The following is a 17405-nucleotide window of genomic DNA, read 5'->3' as shown; positions in this document are numbered from 1 at the left end:
TTCAAAAGAAGCAAAGTTACATGCCTATAAAAATTGTAAACCTGCACAATCAACAAGTCTATACTCTTTTGCTACAGGATATAAATATTATTGATTTCCTCTAAGTAGTTGACTAGATGCAAAGCAAGGATGGCTTGTCATTTCTCCTGCTACTAAAAAATTCAGAACCTGAAACACATGGTTGAGCTGTTGCTGAACTGAAACAAGCCAAGACCAAGTTGCCGAACAGAGCGAGATGAGCTGCTGCTATTTCAATTGATTTACTGCAGTGCAATAACAGAATGATAAATATAACTCGGTTACAAATTGCAACTTTCAACTTACAATGAGAGAATGAGATGACATAGTTTCACAAATATAGTTAAAAATTTGCCTGGAACTGGACCATCTATTTTGTGCTTAGTTTGGGTCATAAATGATGAGACCTTTTGATTATTTGCAGGCATGCATTCACAAGGCAAATCAACGGCACTATACAGAATACAAGACAAACTGATCCAGTGAGACCAGCTCACAGTCATGAATCAGTCTGATTAAGCTGAATGCAATAACATATATGCAGAATTATTTTATGATTTATAACAGAAGTTAACAAGTGGTAAACACAAGCCAAGATAAACTATGTCCTGTATTACTCCCCATGCCAATAATATGCACACGGGGCACATTATCCTTTTAGAGTTCCTGAACCCCTATAGCTCAGATTACGTGCTAATACCATAATAAGATAATGTCTAAGCATTAGTATCACATATGCATTATATATGTGTCACAGAAAATAGTTTAAGTCGCAAAGGCATTGTTCCTTCCCAAGTCCATCAAAGGTCTATCCGTGTCTAACCGTCATTGGATGACCCGATGATGGTGACATCTGCCTTCAGCATACAGTTTGATCCCACAATATAGCAGCTAAATGGATCCATGAGTGTCTTGAGTGGAATGAAGTTGGACCATCCCCAGCCAATCTTTGCTGCAACTCCAAACACGAAGCGACCTGCGTTTGCGGCAAAGTAAGGTTGTATCCAAACAAAAGTAGCCACTAGTCAATAGTAATGTTGATAGATATTATGGAGAGTTGAACCTGTAACTGTGTAGTGCCCCTCATGCTTCTGGTCCAAGATGGAGAGAGTCAGTTCAATCACCATCCCAGTCTCAAGAGGGATCTTGTTCAGATCATGCAGGTGTAAGTAGAGGGAAAGTGAATTGGTGCTGTATTGGTCACCAAGTGGGTACATGTTGCATGATGTACCTGGGAAGGAATGAACACAATCTGTCATTACCATTAATGCTTGACAGGTAAGAAAAGAAAAGAAGAAAGTATGATGCTAGGATCCTTGGAAGGTGATGCTGTTGGCGGACTTGTGCCCAAGCCAAGTGACAGTTAAACAAAATTAAGCTTCCAGAAACAATAGATTTAATAGACTGGAATATAAATGGCTGTTCAAAACATACTAGTACTAGTGCTGTTCAAAACATATCAGTACTAGTGTTTGGCTCCATACATAGAGATAACACTACAATTTAACTAGAATACAAAAGACTCCCATTATCTCAAAATAAAAGGCGTGGTTTGACTTGGTACAACCATTAAAGATCACATTTTTGCTGCTAAAAAGCTTAATCATTAGAAAGTACTAGCAAATATAACCGTGATTTGTAATGGAACATTCAGCTTGTTTCAGGGTCACCTAGAAGACTTACGACTAGGAGATTTATGCAACTATCGCATCATCTAATCCAATACATCTTGGAGTTGGACTCCATACTGTGGCTAGGCGTGTGTTGTTAACTCGTATGAGCACATGTCGTAAGTTTAGGTCATGGACAAAGAAGAGAGGTGCACGAGGGCATTGTAGGAAGTAAAATATGATGGACCAAAGAATCCACTTTGATTTTAAAATTAATTATGATCAATAGATTTCTAAATATGAATCCAGTGTAACCACTTTTGTAGTACACACTTTTCACATGTTTGACTAATTTTTTTTGTCAAAGATAACAAAGTTCAAGTCTTGAAATATGTGCACGCGTTATATTTGGGAATAAAGGAGTAGTGAAAATATCTAAAGGAGCAAGAGATATTCTGTTGCAAAAAGAAACCCACACATGATTATATAGTATACAACATTCACTAGCACTCCCTCCATTTCAAATTATAAGTCATTCTGGCTTTTCTAGGTACATTATTTTTGTTATGGACCTAGATATAAGCTATGGCTAGATACATAATAAAGGGTAAGCTATGTATCTAGAAAAGCCAGAATGACTTTATAATTTGGAAGGGGGAGAGTAAGTAATAATAAGTAATAATGTTGGTGGCATGAATAACTTTATTTTTTAAAGAACCGGCATGAATAACTATTACTACCACCTGAATGGAAGGATACTTGCACACTGAATGATTAATGCCATATGCATATTATATGAACCAAATACACTGGAACAAAAATAGATGCATACCATTTATGACGACCAGCTTCAAATGCAGAACAGACTGGGACCTTCATGTCAAGGAAGTTGTTCATGGTCCAGGTGTAGGTTCCTTTGATGAACCCCTTTTTCTGGAGGTAGATGTTCTGAACTGTGATAGGCTTCTTTGGAATCACAATAGGCTTATTCTGAGAAGAGACATGTGCCTTTAATATCCTCACACCAAAGACACAGCTATCATCAACTAGAAAATCAGATAATTTCAGTAGTTCTTCAAGAGGAATCAAACATTGTTTCTCTGATCGCTTGTTCTTGATATCGAAGTGGTAGCTAGCTGCTCATAGATAAAGGAAATATAACAGTATTAGAAATATGCATTGAAGATTAGGTACTCGTATGAATCTGTAATCTACAAATTACCCAAGCACAATGCAATCTGTTTCCACTCCTAGTTAACTATTTTAATTAATTCAAGCGGTAGTGTCTTACCGCCTGTGACCGGAAGGTCCCGGATTCGAGTCGCGGTCTCCTCGCATTGCACAGGCGAGGGTAAGGCTTGCCACTAACACCCTTCCCCAGACCCCGCACAGAGCGGGAGCTCTTTGCACTGGGTACGCCATTTTTTTAAAAAGTAGATAAACAGGTATGCAGGGCTAGCTTTTTGTGAACTGCAACTACAGAATGACCAAAATAGTAACAGCAGCATGTCTATTTACTCTGAAATATTGATCAAATAAGAAGACAATATGAAGCGAATGAAATAGTGAGAAAATCTAAAAGATAATGTGGTGAGTATTTGACCATATATCAAATTCCATACCAATTGAGTTGCAAGGGAAAATTATAATATGATGCTCAGTAGTTTCAGTTTCAGGGAGCTATGGCCGAAGCTTATAGAGCATGGATAAGGACTCCCATTTGTAATAATATGTTTGGGCTTGACATAATTTCAGAAACTACCTTTGCATCCATGATATGTCCCTTTTGAATGGTTGCACATTGACAACTCGAACACAGCGGTCAAGATGTCACCTGACTTTAAGTCGTTTTGGTACACCGAGAGCGAAAGAGCAATATGTGGAGTCTTGTGACCAGATTTTTTATGCATTGGGTGTTGGCCCACAGGATCACCGGCTCAGGCGAGTGAACCACTCAGCCGATCTTGTCGAGCACCCGCTAGTGTTGCCAAGCGCCCACTAGCCGTGCCGACCACGAGTAGGCGTTGTCCGTGCCACGCACTACGACCAGAGCTGGAAGAAGAAGGGAGAACAGAGCAAGCACGCACAATACAAGACACCAGCGTTGGCCGAAGCCCTGTCTGTGTGATGGCAAATCTGAAATCTCTTTACTGAGTTACTGTGATAGTCTATTTATACAACTATATCTATCTAGTTCTAATACAGCCCATATGCTGTAACAGTAACTAGATAACATACAGGGCTGACTCTGCGCCGGCCACTGCATGGCTACAGTGCTGCAGGTGAGCCATGCAGCGCCTGCACCTGCAGCGGCTACAGTATCACAGCAGGGGGGCCTTTTCGCCGCTGCCTTCCCTTGCTATGTTCACACAAGGTAACAGTAGATTAGCTAACAATCTTCCCCTAATCCTACTGCTAACCCTTGTACCCCCTCTATGCCGATCATCTCCTTCAGCTCCGTGAGTCGAAGTCATCCGAGCAGCTTGGTGAGGACGTCCACGAGTTGCCGACCAGTTTCAACGAACTCAAAGACGATCTGCCCTCCATCAACGCACTCCCTGAGGAAGTGGAACTTCACGTCGATGTGTTTACTCCGGTCGTGCAGAACCCGATTCTTCGCGAGGGTGATGGCAGGCTGGTTGTCCACCATCAGTGCTGGTGGGTGAGCTTCTACACCGGTCAGCTCGCCCAGCAGCCAGCGTAGCCACACAACTTGGCACGCCGCTGTGGCTGCCGCTACGTACTCTGCCTCGCACGTAGATAGCGCCATCACCTTCTGTTTCAGCGACAGCCATGAAATTGGGGCCGACCCGAGGAAGACAAGCACGCCAGAGGTGCTCTGTCGTCCATCGATGTCCTCCGCCATGTCTGCATCGCTGAACACTGTGAGCTGCGCCCTACTCCCGCCGGTCTTTGGGAAGATGATCCCATGATTCACTGTCCCCTTGACATAGCGTAGTAGCCGCTTCACCACAGCCTAGTGATCCTCTCTGGGATCCTCCATGAAGCGACTGACGTAGCCCAAGATGAACGCAATGTCCGGCCTCGTGTGGACTAGGTAGCGTAGACCGCCGACAATGCTCCGGTAGAGTGTTGCATCCATCTTCGCCGCGGTACTAGCCTTCGTCAGTTTCAGCCGCTCCTCCATCGGAGTCACGCATGGCTTGCACTCTACCATGCCGCTCCTCTCCAATAGCTTGGAGGCATACACACTCTGACTGAGCATGAGTTCCTCCTTCCCCTGTCTCACGTCGATGCCGAGGTAGTAGGAGAGTGCGCCGAGGTCGCTCATTCAAAAACGGGCTGCCATCTCGCGCTTGAAGCTGTTGATGTCCTCCATGCATGCGTCGGTGATGATTAAGTCATCCACATACACGCCAACCACGAGCTCTTCCTTCCCCCATCGTTGCGTGTAGAGCACATGCTCGGTTGCGCACCTTTGAAACCCAAGCTCGCCCAGCGTGGCATCAAGCTTGGCGTTCCATGCTCAAGGGGCTTGCCGCAGCCCGTAGAGCACCTTGCGCAGTCGGAGCACCATGTGCTCCTCTCCTTTGACAGCAAACCCTAGAGGTTGCCTGATGAAGACCGTTTCTGCCAGCTCACCATTGAGGAAGGCTGATTTAACGTCCAAATGATGGACGCTCCAGTCCTTTGCTACTGCCCAGGCTAGTAGCAAACAAACCGACTCCATGCGGACGTCCAAATGATGTGCTTGACAATGGCACGGAGCTCGTCCCTTTTGACCTTGTACACCCACTTAAGGCTGATCGGACGGCATCCTGGAGGTGGATCAACGAGCTGCCAAGTCTCGTTTTCTTCGATCACCTTCATCTCCTCCAGCATCGCCCATCGCCAGTTTCCATTGTGCTCGGCTAGCGCGAACGTGGGTGGTTCCTCTGCGCTGATGAGTAGTAGCTTTGCATCGTTGAGCAGCCCGCCTGCCAGACCTGAGGGACCTGTGTTGCTGACGATGTCGTCCAGCCTGTGGAACCGCACCTCCTCACCTTCGTGGTAGGCATCCACGAACTCAGTGATGTCACTTGGGGGTGAGGTGAACTCGATCGGCGTCGATGGAGCTCCCTGTTCCGCCAGAGTGCCCGGCATAGCACCTAAAGTGCTCGGCACTGCTTCTGGATAGCTTGTCATTACTCCTGCAGTGTTTGGCCACACTGTAGGAGTGTCTAGCCTCAGTCTTAGAGTGGTCGGCACCACTGCAAGACGTCTTAGCTACGCCACGGGAGTGCTCGGCACCCATCCTGGAGTGGTCGCCACCACAACAGAACCTCCTGGCTCCACTCCTAGCGTGCTCGGCATCCCTCTAGAAGTGCTCGACACTCCTCTTGGAGTGCTCGGCATCCCTCCTGAAGTACTCGGCACTGCCCCAGAAGTGCTCGACTCTACCGTCAGAGTGCTCGGCTCTCCTCCCGCAGTGCTCGGCACCTGTTCCGCAACGTCTCCACCACCGTGGATGACCAAGTGCTTGACGACGAAGGTGTTGGTGAAGCCGCTAGCTTCCCCCATGCTAGGACTGCTCTAGTCCCAAGCCGCCTTCTCATCGAACATGACGTCGTGCGAGACAAGCACTTTGTCTCCGCGTGGGTCGTAGAGTCGGTATGCCTTGGTACCCTCCGTGTAGCCCAGGAACACCATGGGTGTGCTCCTATCCTCCAGTTTGGTAAGGTTTGGCTTCATCTTCCTAACGTGGCGGATACAACCGAATGTCCAGAGGAATGACACGTTCAGCTTGCACCTGTACCAAGCTTTGAACGACGTCTTGCCTATCGGGGCCTTGGTCAGAGCGCGGTTGAGGATGAACATCGCCGTGGTCACCGCCTCTCCCCAGAACTTTGCCGGCATGCCTTTGGCCTTCATCATGAATTGGGCCATGCCGACCACCGTCTGGTTCCGCCTCTCCACCACGCCATTCTATTGTGGCGAGTATGGCGTGGTGTGGTGTTGCCCCACACCCTGATCCATGCAGTACGTAGCGAACTCCACCAAAGTGAATTCACCACCGCGATCAGTCCTCAGCACACGGGGCTTCTTGCCACTCTCGGCCTCCGCACATGTCTTGTACTTCTTAATCGCCATCGCCGCTTCATCCTTGCTCATCAGGAGTTGCAGCCACATGTAGCGACTGCAATCATCCACGAGCAGGAGGAAGTACCGCCGACCACCGCATGTAGTAGGCGTGATCGGCCCGTAGAGGTTGCCATGAACGAGCTCGAGAGCTTCCTCCGCGCGATACTTGGCCACCTTTGGGAAAGGTAGCCTCCTCTGCTTCTCGGCCAGGCAGCTGTCACACAGCTCGCCTCCGTGCTTGATGTGGGGTAGTCCTCGGACCATCTTCTCCAGCCGACCAAGCACGTCAAAGCTGAGATGTCCAAACTGGGCATGCCACATCCACGGTTCCTCGGAGTACCTTGCCGCCAGGCACATGGGCTGCTCTACCTTCAGGTCGAGCAGGTACAACCGGTTCAGGGACCTCTTCACTTTGGCAAGAAGTCGCTGCTCCTGGTCCCTGATCCTAAGGACGCCGTCCTTGATCAGTACTTTGCTACCACGCTCATCCAGCTGACCAATGCTGATGATGCTGGAACACAGCTGCGGGATGTAGTATACATCCGTTAGCGCACGGTGCTCCCTGTTCTAGCATCTGAAGATGATGGTGCCACGCCCTTGGATAGCCACCCTTGAGCCATCACCAAACTTCACCGTACCGGTAACATCACCATCGAGCTCAGAGAAGGATTCCTTGGAGCCCATCATGTGGTTGCTAGCACCAGAGTCTAGATACCACCGCTGCTCCTGGTCGGCGCCCACACGCCCGAGGTGAACTTGGGCGCATGGTTTGTCGAGGTTGACGGTCTTCAGGGCCCTCCTAGGTCCTTCCACCATCGTCGCCTCCTCCTTCTCCTCAGCCTCAACGTCGTGCAGTGCACAGAACATCGCCATCAGGATAGTGGCCTCATCCTCATCATCGACTCGCGCCAGGTGAGCTTCAACCTTCTTCTCCTGCTTGCGATTTGGGCACTCTTGTGCCCAATGGCCCATCTTCCCACAACGCCGACAGGTGTTGGGGTCGACCTACTTCTTCTTCGAAGAAGCCTTGTTGCGGTGCTTGCCCTTGCCACCGTGACTGGAGGAGGCTGCCTTCCCGGAGTTTCTCCAAGCAGCCCACTCCTCTTCCGTCAGTAGGAGTTTCCCGCTGTCCTTCGTTGCTGTCGCCTGCTCCAGGTGCTCGTCCACCGCTCGCAGATGGCCTGTCACATGCTCAATCGTGAGGGTGGACAAGTCCAGCATCGTCTCTATGGAGAGAGCGATCTAGATGTACTTTGCCAGAATAGAGTGGAGGTACTTGGAGACCGCCTCCTCTTTGTCGATGGTGACACCGTGGCTCTTCAGCTTGCTGATGAGCGTCTGTAGGCGGAGGGAGAAGTCCTCCACCGTTTCCCCATCCTTGAACTTGAGGATAGCGTACTCATGCTTCAGAAGCTGGGTTGTCGCCTTCTTTGCGCGGTCGGAACCGATACGCATCGCCGCAATAGTCTCCCACGCCTCCTTAGCCGAGCTCTTCGTCCCCAATAGCTCCCTGTACTCCGCCGGTACAACAGCGATGATAGCCTCCAACGCTGACATGTCATCCTCCTCATTGTCGGTGCCCTTGTCAACAGCATTCCTGAGCCGTCGGGCTCTGAGCTTGACCTTCATGGTCACCGACCAGTATCCATAGTTGGTGCGAGTCAGCGTCGGCCAACTGGCACCGCTGACCTCCCGCACCGTGCGAACAACCACCTCCTCTCGTGGCTGGGCAGCCACAACAGTGCCACTGCTGTCGCCCAACTCAGAACTGCCCGTCATCGCCAGCGGTTAGTTTGGTGACGGCGCTTGTACCGCTCTGATACCACTTGTTGGCCCACAGGATCACTGGCTCAGGCGAGTGAACCACTCAGCCGATCTTGCCGAGCACCCACTAGCCGTGCCGACCATGAGTAGACGTTGTCCGTGCCACGCACTACGACCAGAGCTGGAAGAAGAAGGGAGAACAGAGCAAGCACGCACAATACAAGACACCAGCGTTGGCTGAAGCCCTGTCTGTGTGATGGCAAATTTGAATTCTCTTTACTGAGTTGCCGTGATAGTCTATTTATATAACTCTATCTATCTAGTTCTAGTACAACCCATATGCTGTAACAGTAACTAGATAACATACATGGCTGACTTTGCGCCGGCCACTGCATGGCTACAGTGCTGCAGGTGAGCCGTGTGGCGCCTGCACCTGCAGCGGCTACAGTATCACAGCAGGGGGCCCTTTCGGCGCCGCCTTCTCTTGCTGTGTTCACACAAGGTAACAGTAGATTAGCTAACGTTGGGCTCACTTGCAGGAACCTGTTAAATGAATTAATGAGCAGATATGTTACTCAGATTAGTAATCAATGCTACAGAAAACAAAAGGCTTTTCTTGAGGACTGTGAAGGGGAGTTTGAAACTTTACAGCCATGAGGTTTACATTTACTAAAACATCATTTGTGACTACCTGACTGTCTAATTAATATTTTTGACAGACAACTATGTTATCTTCCCAAATAAACTAGATAAGATTTTGAGTGTGTGCATGGTGCCTGCTTAATATGGATTCATTTCGAGTATGGTACATACCAACCATATCCACAACAGCGAAAAATGGCAGAATTGGCTGATACAGCCCCCCTATCAAGTAGAGCTGAGAAGCCATAGAACTTCCATTTGAAAGCTGGATCATGGGTCTTTCCCAGCAGTGCAGGAGCTGAAATCGTTACAAGAACAATCACACAAAGTTTGAGAAAGGCAAAGGGAAAATGTAGAGATTACATGCTATGAAGAGATTAGGGAGCATGCTAGTTCAAAATAATAAAAGTTTAAGAAAGGAAATGGCAGACAGAAGAATAGTTCTGTATAGAAAATAATATTGCATTCAACTTCGAACTGTCTTGATCAAAATATATAACACAACCGTGATAATTGGTTACTTGGCCAAACAGAAGTAATGATCTATGTGCTTTTGCATAGCTTACCACATAATACACACACTACTCTACAGGATAATGTTTCTCATCTTTGAATTCACTCATTGGACTAGAAAATTAAATAGAAAAAATTATAAAGACAATAAAGCAAAATTCAGCCCACTAATAATGTTCAGTTACAGCTCACATGGTTTAGAGACTGAACACTGTAAGCCTTTTGATCACTGAAGGAAGCATAAACATGTTGGTAAGCTAATGAAAGGACTAGTGCTAATCTTCTGATAGCTAAGGAAATGAACGCTAACTAATTAACTAGCTAATGAAAGCTAGTTAACATGTGGAAAAATAAACCCAAGAGCAACACTAATTATAATTATATCTTCACAGCCTTCTCTTTTCAGGTTTCCTATTTAATCACTAAAAAGTATGTTGATTCAGCCAAAGGGGAGGTCATCAGATCCATGCAAGAAGAAAGATCCATGCAAGAAGAAAGGGGAGGCTTCAAGGGAGGGCTGAGGACATGCAATTACCTCGCAGTATGACAAACTAGCATCCACTTGGGGTTTATAAAATTTCAGATCCAAGCATCTGTCAGGTTTATAAAATTTCAGTGAATTAAATACTCATGTGTGCATACAGACTGCATATGTAAAAGAACATACTGCTACTAACAAAGAAGCCAATTCAATGCAAAACCCAGACAAGCAACATGAGTTCAAAATAAACAGCTAGTATTAATTAAGTGATTATGGAATTAATGGTGGCCGATATGTAACAAAGGTCTATCTTGTAATTAAATGATTATGCAAAACCGAGACAAGTTTGCTAATTTTCAGTACTAAAAAATGACTTTCTAAAAATACAGACTAGTATAATTCAGATCAAGACTTGCTAAAAATTCTGAAGGTCAACAGCTTCTGAGTAATGTCTTGGTAGGTTTATAGGTGTGGGTAATCAGGAGCTTCTAAGTTCAGGTCAAGGTCGACAACATTGGCAGCGAAAATCTCCATGCCACCTGCATTGGAAAGCGGAAGCATAACTCAACATTAGCATAAACTCAAAACCATGTAAGGATAGCTCAAACAACATATAGGAAGAGAAAAGTCTCAGCAATGAAGGACAAAGTAACAAAACTCATGTCTGACTCTTGACTCTGGCTGCATAGAGTGACCGAACTGAACTTGACAGAAACAGATAGCAGCCAACTAAAGTTGGTGATCATTACGTCGTCAACAAGATTTTTTTTAACAAAAGAACACACAAACTAGCTACTGATTCCAGCCAAAGCTGCACATAGCTGCATGTGTGATGCAGCCTCAGAATTGCTACCATACGTACATACATTCAGAACTAACAATCTCTAATAAATAGCTAGGAATATAACCGCTGCACAGAATCACCAATCACCACCAAAAGAAATTGAAGAAGCTTATTTTTCAGCACTTAGCAACACTTTATGATTGCTGACTGTTGATGTCTGCCCACAACAATTTCATGAAAGCATATACCTTCTGTAGTGCAAAGTGACACAACTACACTACCCCCTATGGCACCAAACAAAAAACCCATATCACAAGTACTCAAACCAGACCACGACAATCTATCAAGAGCACACTTGGTCAACACAACACTCCATAAGCTCTACAGATTTTTAAAGAAAAACAGAGCACTCCAAGAGCAAACAGATAATGCACACAATCTGTGAGAAAACAGACTGAAAGAACAAATGCTAACTTTACCCTTTTCAACAACTCAACATTCCGGAATCCTACAAGCCTACTAATTAATCATTTACTTAGCCTTTTCCTCCCCCATCTGTTGCCTTTACCTTTGGCCACCTAAAGCGAATGAAAACAACCGCCACCTGCTAAGATTCCTTAACCATGTGTTCATGCACCACCAAATGCATTACCTTTCAGATAAAACCTATATCTGCCGTCAGTAAACCCTGAAAATCTGTGTTGCGTTCATAGGGTGTAGGCCGGCAGGGCTGGTGGGTGTTGGTTAGCATGCGCTTAATGTATTGTGTCTGCATTGTGTATCTCCTACTTAGAAATTAGGAGGGCAAATTCAGAAGGAAAAGAAAATGATGAATTTGCACATTGCTCCTAATGAACTAATTGAATCCGACTGAATCGCCAAGAGTTTCATGGACTGGGACTTACTTGTTGCCTCTGATCTTGAACTAGGCATCGACACATTGCCTGTGGGCGCTGTCGCACCACCGTCGAAGCACTCCTGCTTGCGTGCTCCAGGTGGCGTGGTCAGCTTTGGGGGCGGCGTGCTCTAGGGGGCGGCGTTGTCCACCATTGCGTACTCCAGGGATGGGGATTCTCGATCCACCGGCACCAGATGGAGGGGAAGGACATCGTGGGCAGGGGACTGACCAGGCAGTACTTGGCGTGCCACCGCGCGGGGTCCACGCCGACGAAGCCGCTAGCCGATGCGCCTAGGCCGCAGCGAAACAGGAGGTGGGCAGGGCGGGCGAGCTATAGGAGATTGCGAGCGGGAGCTAGAGGGCGGGGGATTTAGGGGTGTGCAAGGCGCTATCGGAGTGGAGGACTGGGCGGTGCTCTGTTGTGCATAACATGCAGCACGGGGAGCAGTGAGGGCGAGTGGCGTGGGGACTGGGGGGCGAGGTGGGCGCGAGGGGATTTGGGTGGGTGTCAATGGATTTGGGAGGGATAGGCATGCGGTCGATCGTGCTGGATGAAGACTGGCGGCACGAATTGGAATCTGAAGGGCAGGGAGAGAGCGGAGCACGGCGGGAGAGTGAAAAGATTGGGCGGTGGCCCGTGGGAGAGGGTAAAGAACAGGCGATGGCGCTCTTGGATTTGGGATCTGGGGGAAGAGTCTAGGGTTTGTCACTGTACTGTGGGCTAGGCAAAAATTTGTGCACGAATTGCTTATGGAGACATAGCGCGTGAGCTGGGCGTGGGGCCCATTTTTTTAGCGTCAGACAGATCAACGCTATATTTGGTTTTAGCGACAAATGGGCTAACGCTAAACATGAACATCTATAGCGACAGACAACAAATCGCTAAATGAGGATTTAGCGTCAGATGGTCTCTGAGTTATCTTTAGCGTCAGATCATCCATCGCCAAATATAATTTTTAGCGTCAGATGTCTGATGGTAAAGCGGTGTTGTGGTGTAGTGGAAATATGTATTTTTATTGATCTCTGCCGGATCTGAATCTGGTAGTGATGCAGTAACATGGCAAGTGTTAGTTCAATAGTTGGTCATCGTTCAATTTAAACTCTAATTTTTTAATTAGATTGCTATTACCTAACGGTAGAGATTAGATCAAGATCAAATTCCAAATAAGGTAGGAATCCAACTCAATTTTAGATTATGGTGTATGCACAATTTTAGATTGCAATTACCTAACAGTAGAGATTAGATCAAGATCAAACTTTAAGCCAAAACGTCTTATAATTTGGAATAGAGGGAGTAATAAACTTTAGGTTTTTTACACAAGGCGTGTTCCTATTGAGATTTCACATATATTTATGCCCTATTTGGCACAACTCTACAAGCTCCTGGAGTTGTTAGTCATTAGTGCCAAACGGGGTAAAACAATAAATCTTGGTCTCACATGGGTTCGGGTGAGATGGAGCTGAAAATAGTTGTAACGACCCGAATTCGGTACAACCACCCAGACCCTCAATCTTGGATAATTGATAGAGTCCTTGCACAAATCGAACGAGCATGAAGTTAATAATAGTCAGCGCACTCACTAGGAAGCACATTATCATAACCTAAGTTGTCATTGGTCAGGTTGTTAACCCTTGGAACAATGGAAGTAACCCTAATCATCAAACCTTGAGTGCTTGGATCAAGTCCATGAGTTTAGAGACCAACGGACAACCTGATGTGATACCGGATCATCCACCGGTAACTGAATTGCATGCGGTGAGTGGGGAATGAGTTGTCCTTCACTCAACCCTTGGCCCCACCTATCATATGCACGAAAAGGAAATATCAAGTCTCAGCTAATGCAACACCAACTCATTTCATTCTCCCATTTCTCATCATCTATCTCTCTCTAGAAGAACAAGAGTGAGGAAGAACTAGAGAGAAGATTGAAAGGTTCTAATGGCTAGAGGGGGGTTGAATAACCTATTGAAAATTTCTATAACAACACTTAGCAAATATGTTAGACAATTAAACGGCGAAGCGAGTGTTGCGCTAGCCTACTAAAAGAGCAAGCCACCTACCACAATTCCAGTGACTATGATCACTAAGCACACAATTTGCTAAGTCACTACACTAAGTTAGTGAGCTCTCAAAGGCTAACTAAAGAGCCTCACTAACCACTAGACCGACACTTCCTTGCCCTCAAAACTAGTTACACTAAAGGGCTAAGCTACACTAAGAAACGTAAATACACAGGAAGGATGGAGTGTTTATACCGCCGTATAGAGGAATGAGCCAATCAATCACAAAGAATGAATGCCAATGAAGACAAATTATCTCAGAATCAAATGATGACACAATGATTTTTTACCGAGGTTCACTTGCTTGTCGGCAAGCTAATCCTCGTTGTAGCGATTCACTCACTTAGAGGTTCACACGCTAATTGGCATCACACGCCAAACCCTCAATAGGGTGCCGCACAACCAACACAAGATGAGGATCACACAAGCCACTAGCAATCCACTAGAGTATCTTTTGACTCTCTGCCAGGGAAAGGTCAAGAACCCCTCACAATCACCACGATCGGAGCCAGAGACAATCACCAACCTCCGCTCGATGATCCTCGATGCTCTAAGTCGTCTAGGTAACCACCAAGAGTAACAAGCGAATCCCGCAGTGAAATATGAACACCAAGTGCCTCTAGAAGCAATCACTCAAGCAATGCACTTGGATTCTCTCCCAACCTCACAAAGATGATGAATCAATGATGGAGATAAGTGGGAGGACTTTGGCTAAGCTCACAAGGTTACTATGCCAATGCAAATGGCCAAGAGAGTGAGCTTGAGCCAACCATAGGGCTTAATTAGAGAGCCCACATGAATAGAGCCATTGGGCTCCTCACTGCACACTTCTCAGGGTGACCGGATCTGCCGATCAGATGTGATCGGACGCACACCTCAGCGTTTGGTCATCCGATGCCATCCATGTGTCACCTTCATTTAACGTTAGTCGTTGAGTGCCAACAGTCGACTGAGTTCCTCGCGCGAGTTAATGAAGGACCAGACGCGCCGATCTAGAGACCAGACATGCCGCGACCATGTTAGATCAACAAAACCACGCACGCAACCAACAGATGACTGGATGTGCCGATCAACTCGGCCTCCCAGTGTTAGGTCATTTCTAGAGAGCTCCCCATACGCCAAAATCATGACCGGACACGTCAGGTGTACGCGACCGGATGCGCCACCGCGTTAGATCTTCACAGCGCTCACTCAGCCGCTTACATCATCGTACGTCATGAATGACCAGACGCACCCTCTGCGCATCAGGTCACATGTTGACCCAGTGTCCGATCACTGCCCAAGTCATAGCTCGAGTGCTCCAACCTTGATTTATAAATGACCGGACTTATCGATCCTATGTCCGGTCACATCGAGAGCAGCGTCTAGTCACTGTTAGACTATGACGATCACCTCCTTCACTTCACCAACTTCTCCACCCTTGCTCAAATGTGCCAACCACCAAGTGTATCACCTTGTGCACATGTGTGAGCATATTTTCACAGACATTTTCAAGGGTGTTAGCACTCCACTAAATCCTAAATGCATATGCAATGAGTTAGAGCATCTAGTGGCACTTTGATAACCGCATTTCGATACGAGTTTTACCCCTCTTAAGAGTACCGCTATCGATCCTAAATATGACCACACTCGCTAAGTGTCTCGATCACCAAACCAAAAAGCTCCTATCAAGTTTCACCTTTGTCTTGAGCTTTTTGTTTTTCTCTTTCTTGTTTTCCAAGTCCAAGCACTTGATCATCATGTCCACACCATGATCACATCATGATCTTCATTTGCTTCACCACTTGGAATGTGCCACCTATCTCATAATCACTTTGATAAATTAGGTTAGCACATAGGGTTTCATCAATTCACCAAAACCAAACTAGAGCTTTCAAAGATGAAGGTGGAAGTGGAGATGAAGGTGGAAGATGAAGTGAAGGAATTCAACCCAAGGCCATCAACTCATCAAGGTCAAGCCATCCTTATCTCATGATCATGCTTAGCTCATGAGCTCTCATCTCTTTAGATGAAGATTTCTCTCAAACCCTAATCTCAATGTCTCATGCATGTATGGATCATGGAGTGTGGTGACCTCTCATTCACCACAAAGGCAAGATGTGTTCAAGCCCTTATCATGGAGTCTAGCATCTCAAGAATCCCAATCTTGGAGTAAGCTTTCTTACTCAATCACATGTATTGGTCACAAGTGGATCATGGGAAGAGATTTAGCCAAGCCACTAGATGCACTAGTTAGCCAAGAACTCAACTAGCCTTACCCTAGCATATCCCTAAGACCCTCCTAGAAGTCTAGCACACATGCATGGATGTTCACCACCCCAAAATAGCAATTAACCAACCCTAAGACATAGAGCATAGGTTCTGTCGCCCAGTTGGCGGAGTGTCCGCCGATACGGTGGAGTGTCCGATAAACCTCCCTAATCTAGTAAATCTCCCAGTAGAGGCACCTAGACTACTTTGAGCGTGAACAATGAAAGGATCGACTATCGATCGGAGTATCCGCTGAATTATAAAGACTCACAGCCAGAGAACCCGAGAGAACTTAGTTCCTACTGGATCGTCTGTCACACACTTTGGGGCATCCAAGGAATTATATACATGGAGTAACCTAGTAACCCAAGAGTGCCCAAAACCCATTGAAGTATCCATAAAACCCACGGAGCATCCGCTAGAGCCGAACAGAGTCACCCAAAGTCAACCCACCTTGGTACCCAGTATAGCGGAATGTCTGTCAGTCATAACAGAGTATCCAACAGTCACAGAGAGTGTGAGTTTAACCAACAAGTTACCCAACAGTCAACCCTACTAGTAAGTAACCCAAGCCAACAACCCAGTGGTAGGATTACTGTTAGATGACTCATCCTAGAATCCAACGGTGATCTATTCATGTTCCTTAGCATCGTTCCGAACCGTTGGTGAATCTTTCCAATCAGATCTCCCTCGTCCTTTTCAGGAATCATCTCAGTGTGAAGCATGTCTAGGATATCGTTGTCAGTCCCTAGCTGTCTGAATGACAGCACTATCAGGTAGGCACCCCACTATTATAAACCCTACTTTAGATACTTATCAAGTTGCATTATGAGTTATGCATTACATGTAGTCTTGGATAATGATCACTCTTATACTACACCTAGAGTAGCTTAATAATCTGTAGAAGCCTCTCATCTAAACAATGGGAATGGGAATGCTTAATGCTTATTGCTTAGTTGCTTGGGCAATGGTAGAAGTCGAGCATGAGAAGGGAACTCATACTCGCGTGTGTAGGATGCTACACCTAGATAATTAACTACTAAAACCAATGAGGATACAACTTGACTTACCTAACTAATCTGGCTAAGGACTAATACTCCTAATATGGTAATCTTGAGGATAACTTGGATATCTTGCTCATGTGAGGGGTAGGTCGTCGTGAGTGTGGGATCTCAGGCAACGTAGCTCATGGAGCAATAAGGACCGTGTATTGGGATATGTAAGTCCTAGTAACCACCTGTAAAGACCACATGTCATGAATGGGGTCGACAAGCCAAGTAACTAGTTGCGACCTGTTTATCC

The 17405-nt window shown here is 46.4% G+C and overlaps 1 protein-coding gene and 2 long non-coding RNA genes across 3 annotated transcripts; all 3 read right to left on the bottom strand.

Moving 5' to 3' along the window:
- Positions 1 to 543: 543 nt before the first annotated feature.
- LOC136457970 (uncharacterized) lies at positions 544 to 2637 on the bottom strand. Its single transcript, XR_010759857.1, has 3 exons — positions 2461 to 2637; positions 1082 to 1249; positions 544 to 994 (listed from the first exon to the last, which is right to left on the bottom strand). It is a non-coding gene; the product is annotated as an uncharacterized lncRNA (long non-coding RNA).
- A 2657-nt stretch (positions 2638 to 5294) lies between these two features.
- LOC136460417 (uncharacterized) lies at positions 5295 to 7682 on the bottom strand. Its single transcript, XM_066460121.1, has 3 exons — positions 7426 to 7682; positions 6596 to 6924; positions 5295 to 5779 (listed from the first exon to the last, which is right to left on the bottom strand). Exons 1-3 carry the CDS (start codon positions 7680 to 7682, stop codon positions 5295 to 5297), a joined length of 1071 nt encoding a protein of 356 aa, XP_066316218.1.
- Positions 7683 to 8997: 1315 nt separating this feature from the next.
- Positions 8998 to 10631, bottom strand: LOC136457971 (uncharacterized). Its single transcript, XR_010759858.1, has 3 exons — positions 10165 to 10631; positions 9288 to 9414; positions 8998 to 9017 (listed from the first exon to the last, which is right to left on the bottom strand). It is a non-coding gene; the product is annotated as an uncharacterized lncRNA (long non-coding RNA).
- Between the last annotated feature and the right edge of the window lie 6774 nt (positions 10632 to 17405).

This window comes from Miscanthus floridulus, chromosome 6 (assembly GCF_019320115.1).
Source record: "Miscanthus floridulus cultivar M001 chromosome 6, ASM1932011v1, whole genome shotgun sequence".
NCBI classification, from domain to species: Eukaryota; Viridiplantae; Streptophyta; class Magnoliopsida; order Poales; family Poaceae; genus Miscanthus; species Miscanthus floridulus.
This window is presented reverse-complemented; position numbering and strand designations above follow the sequence as displayed.

Excerpts from the sequence above, each read along its gene's own strand:
- LOC136460417 (XM_066460121.1), bottom strand. The coding sequence starts at position 7,682 with ATGGGCCATTGGGCACAAGAGTGCCCAAATCGCAAGCAGGAGAAGAAG. Across the intron at positions 6,925-7,425 it reads GCCGACCAGGAGCAGCGGTG|CTGCCTGGCCGAGAAGCAGA; the intron begins GTATCTAGACTC and ends GCTGTGTGACAG. Across the intron at positions 5,780-6,595 it reads TACGTACTGCATGGATCAGG|GAGTAATGACAAGCTATCCA; the intron begins GTGTGGGGCAAC and ends CAAACACTGCAG.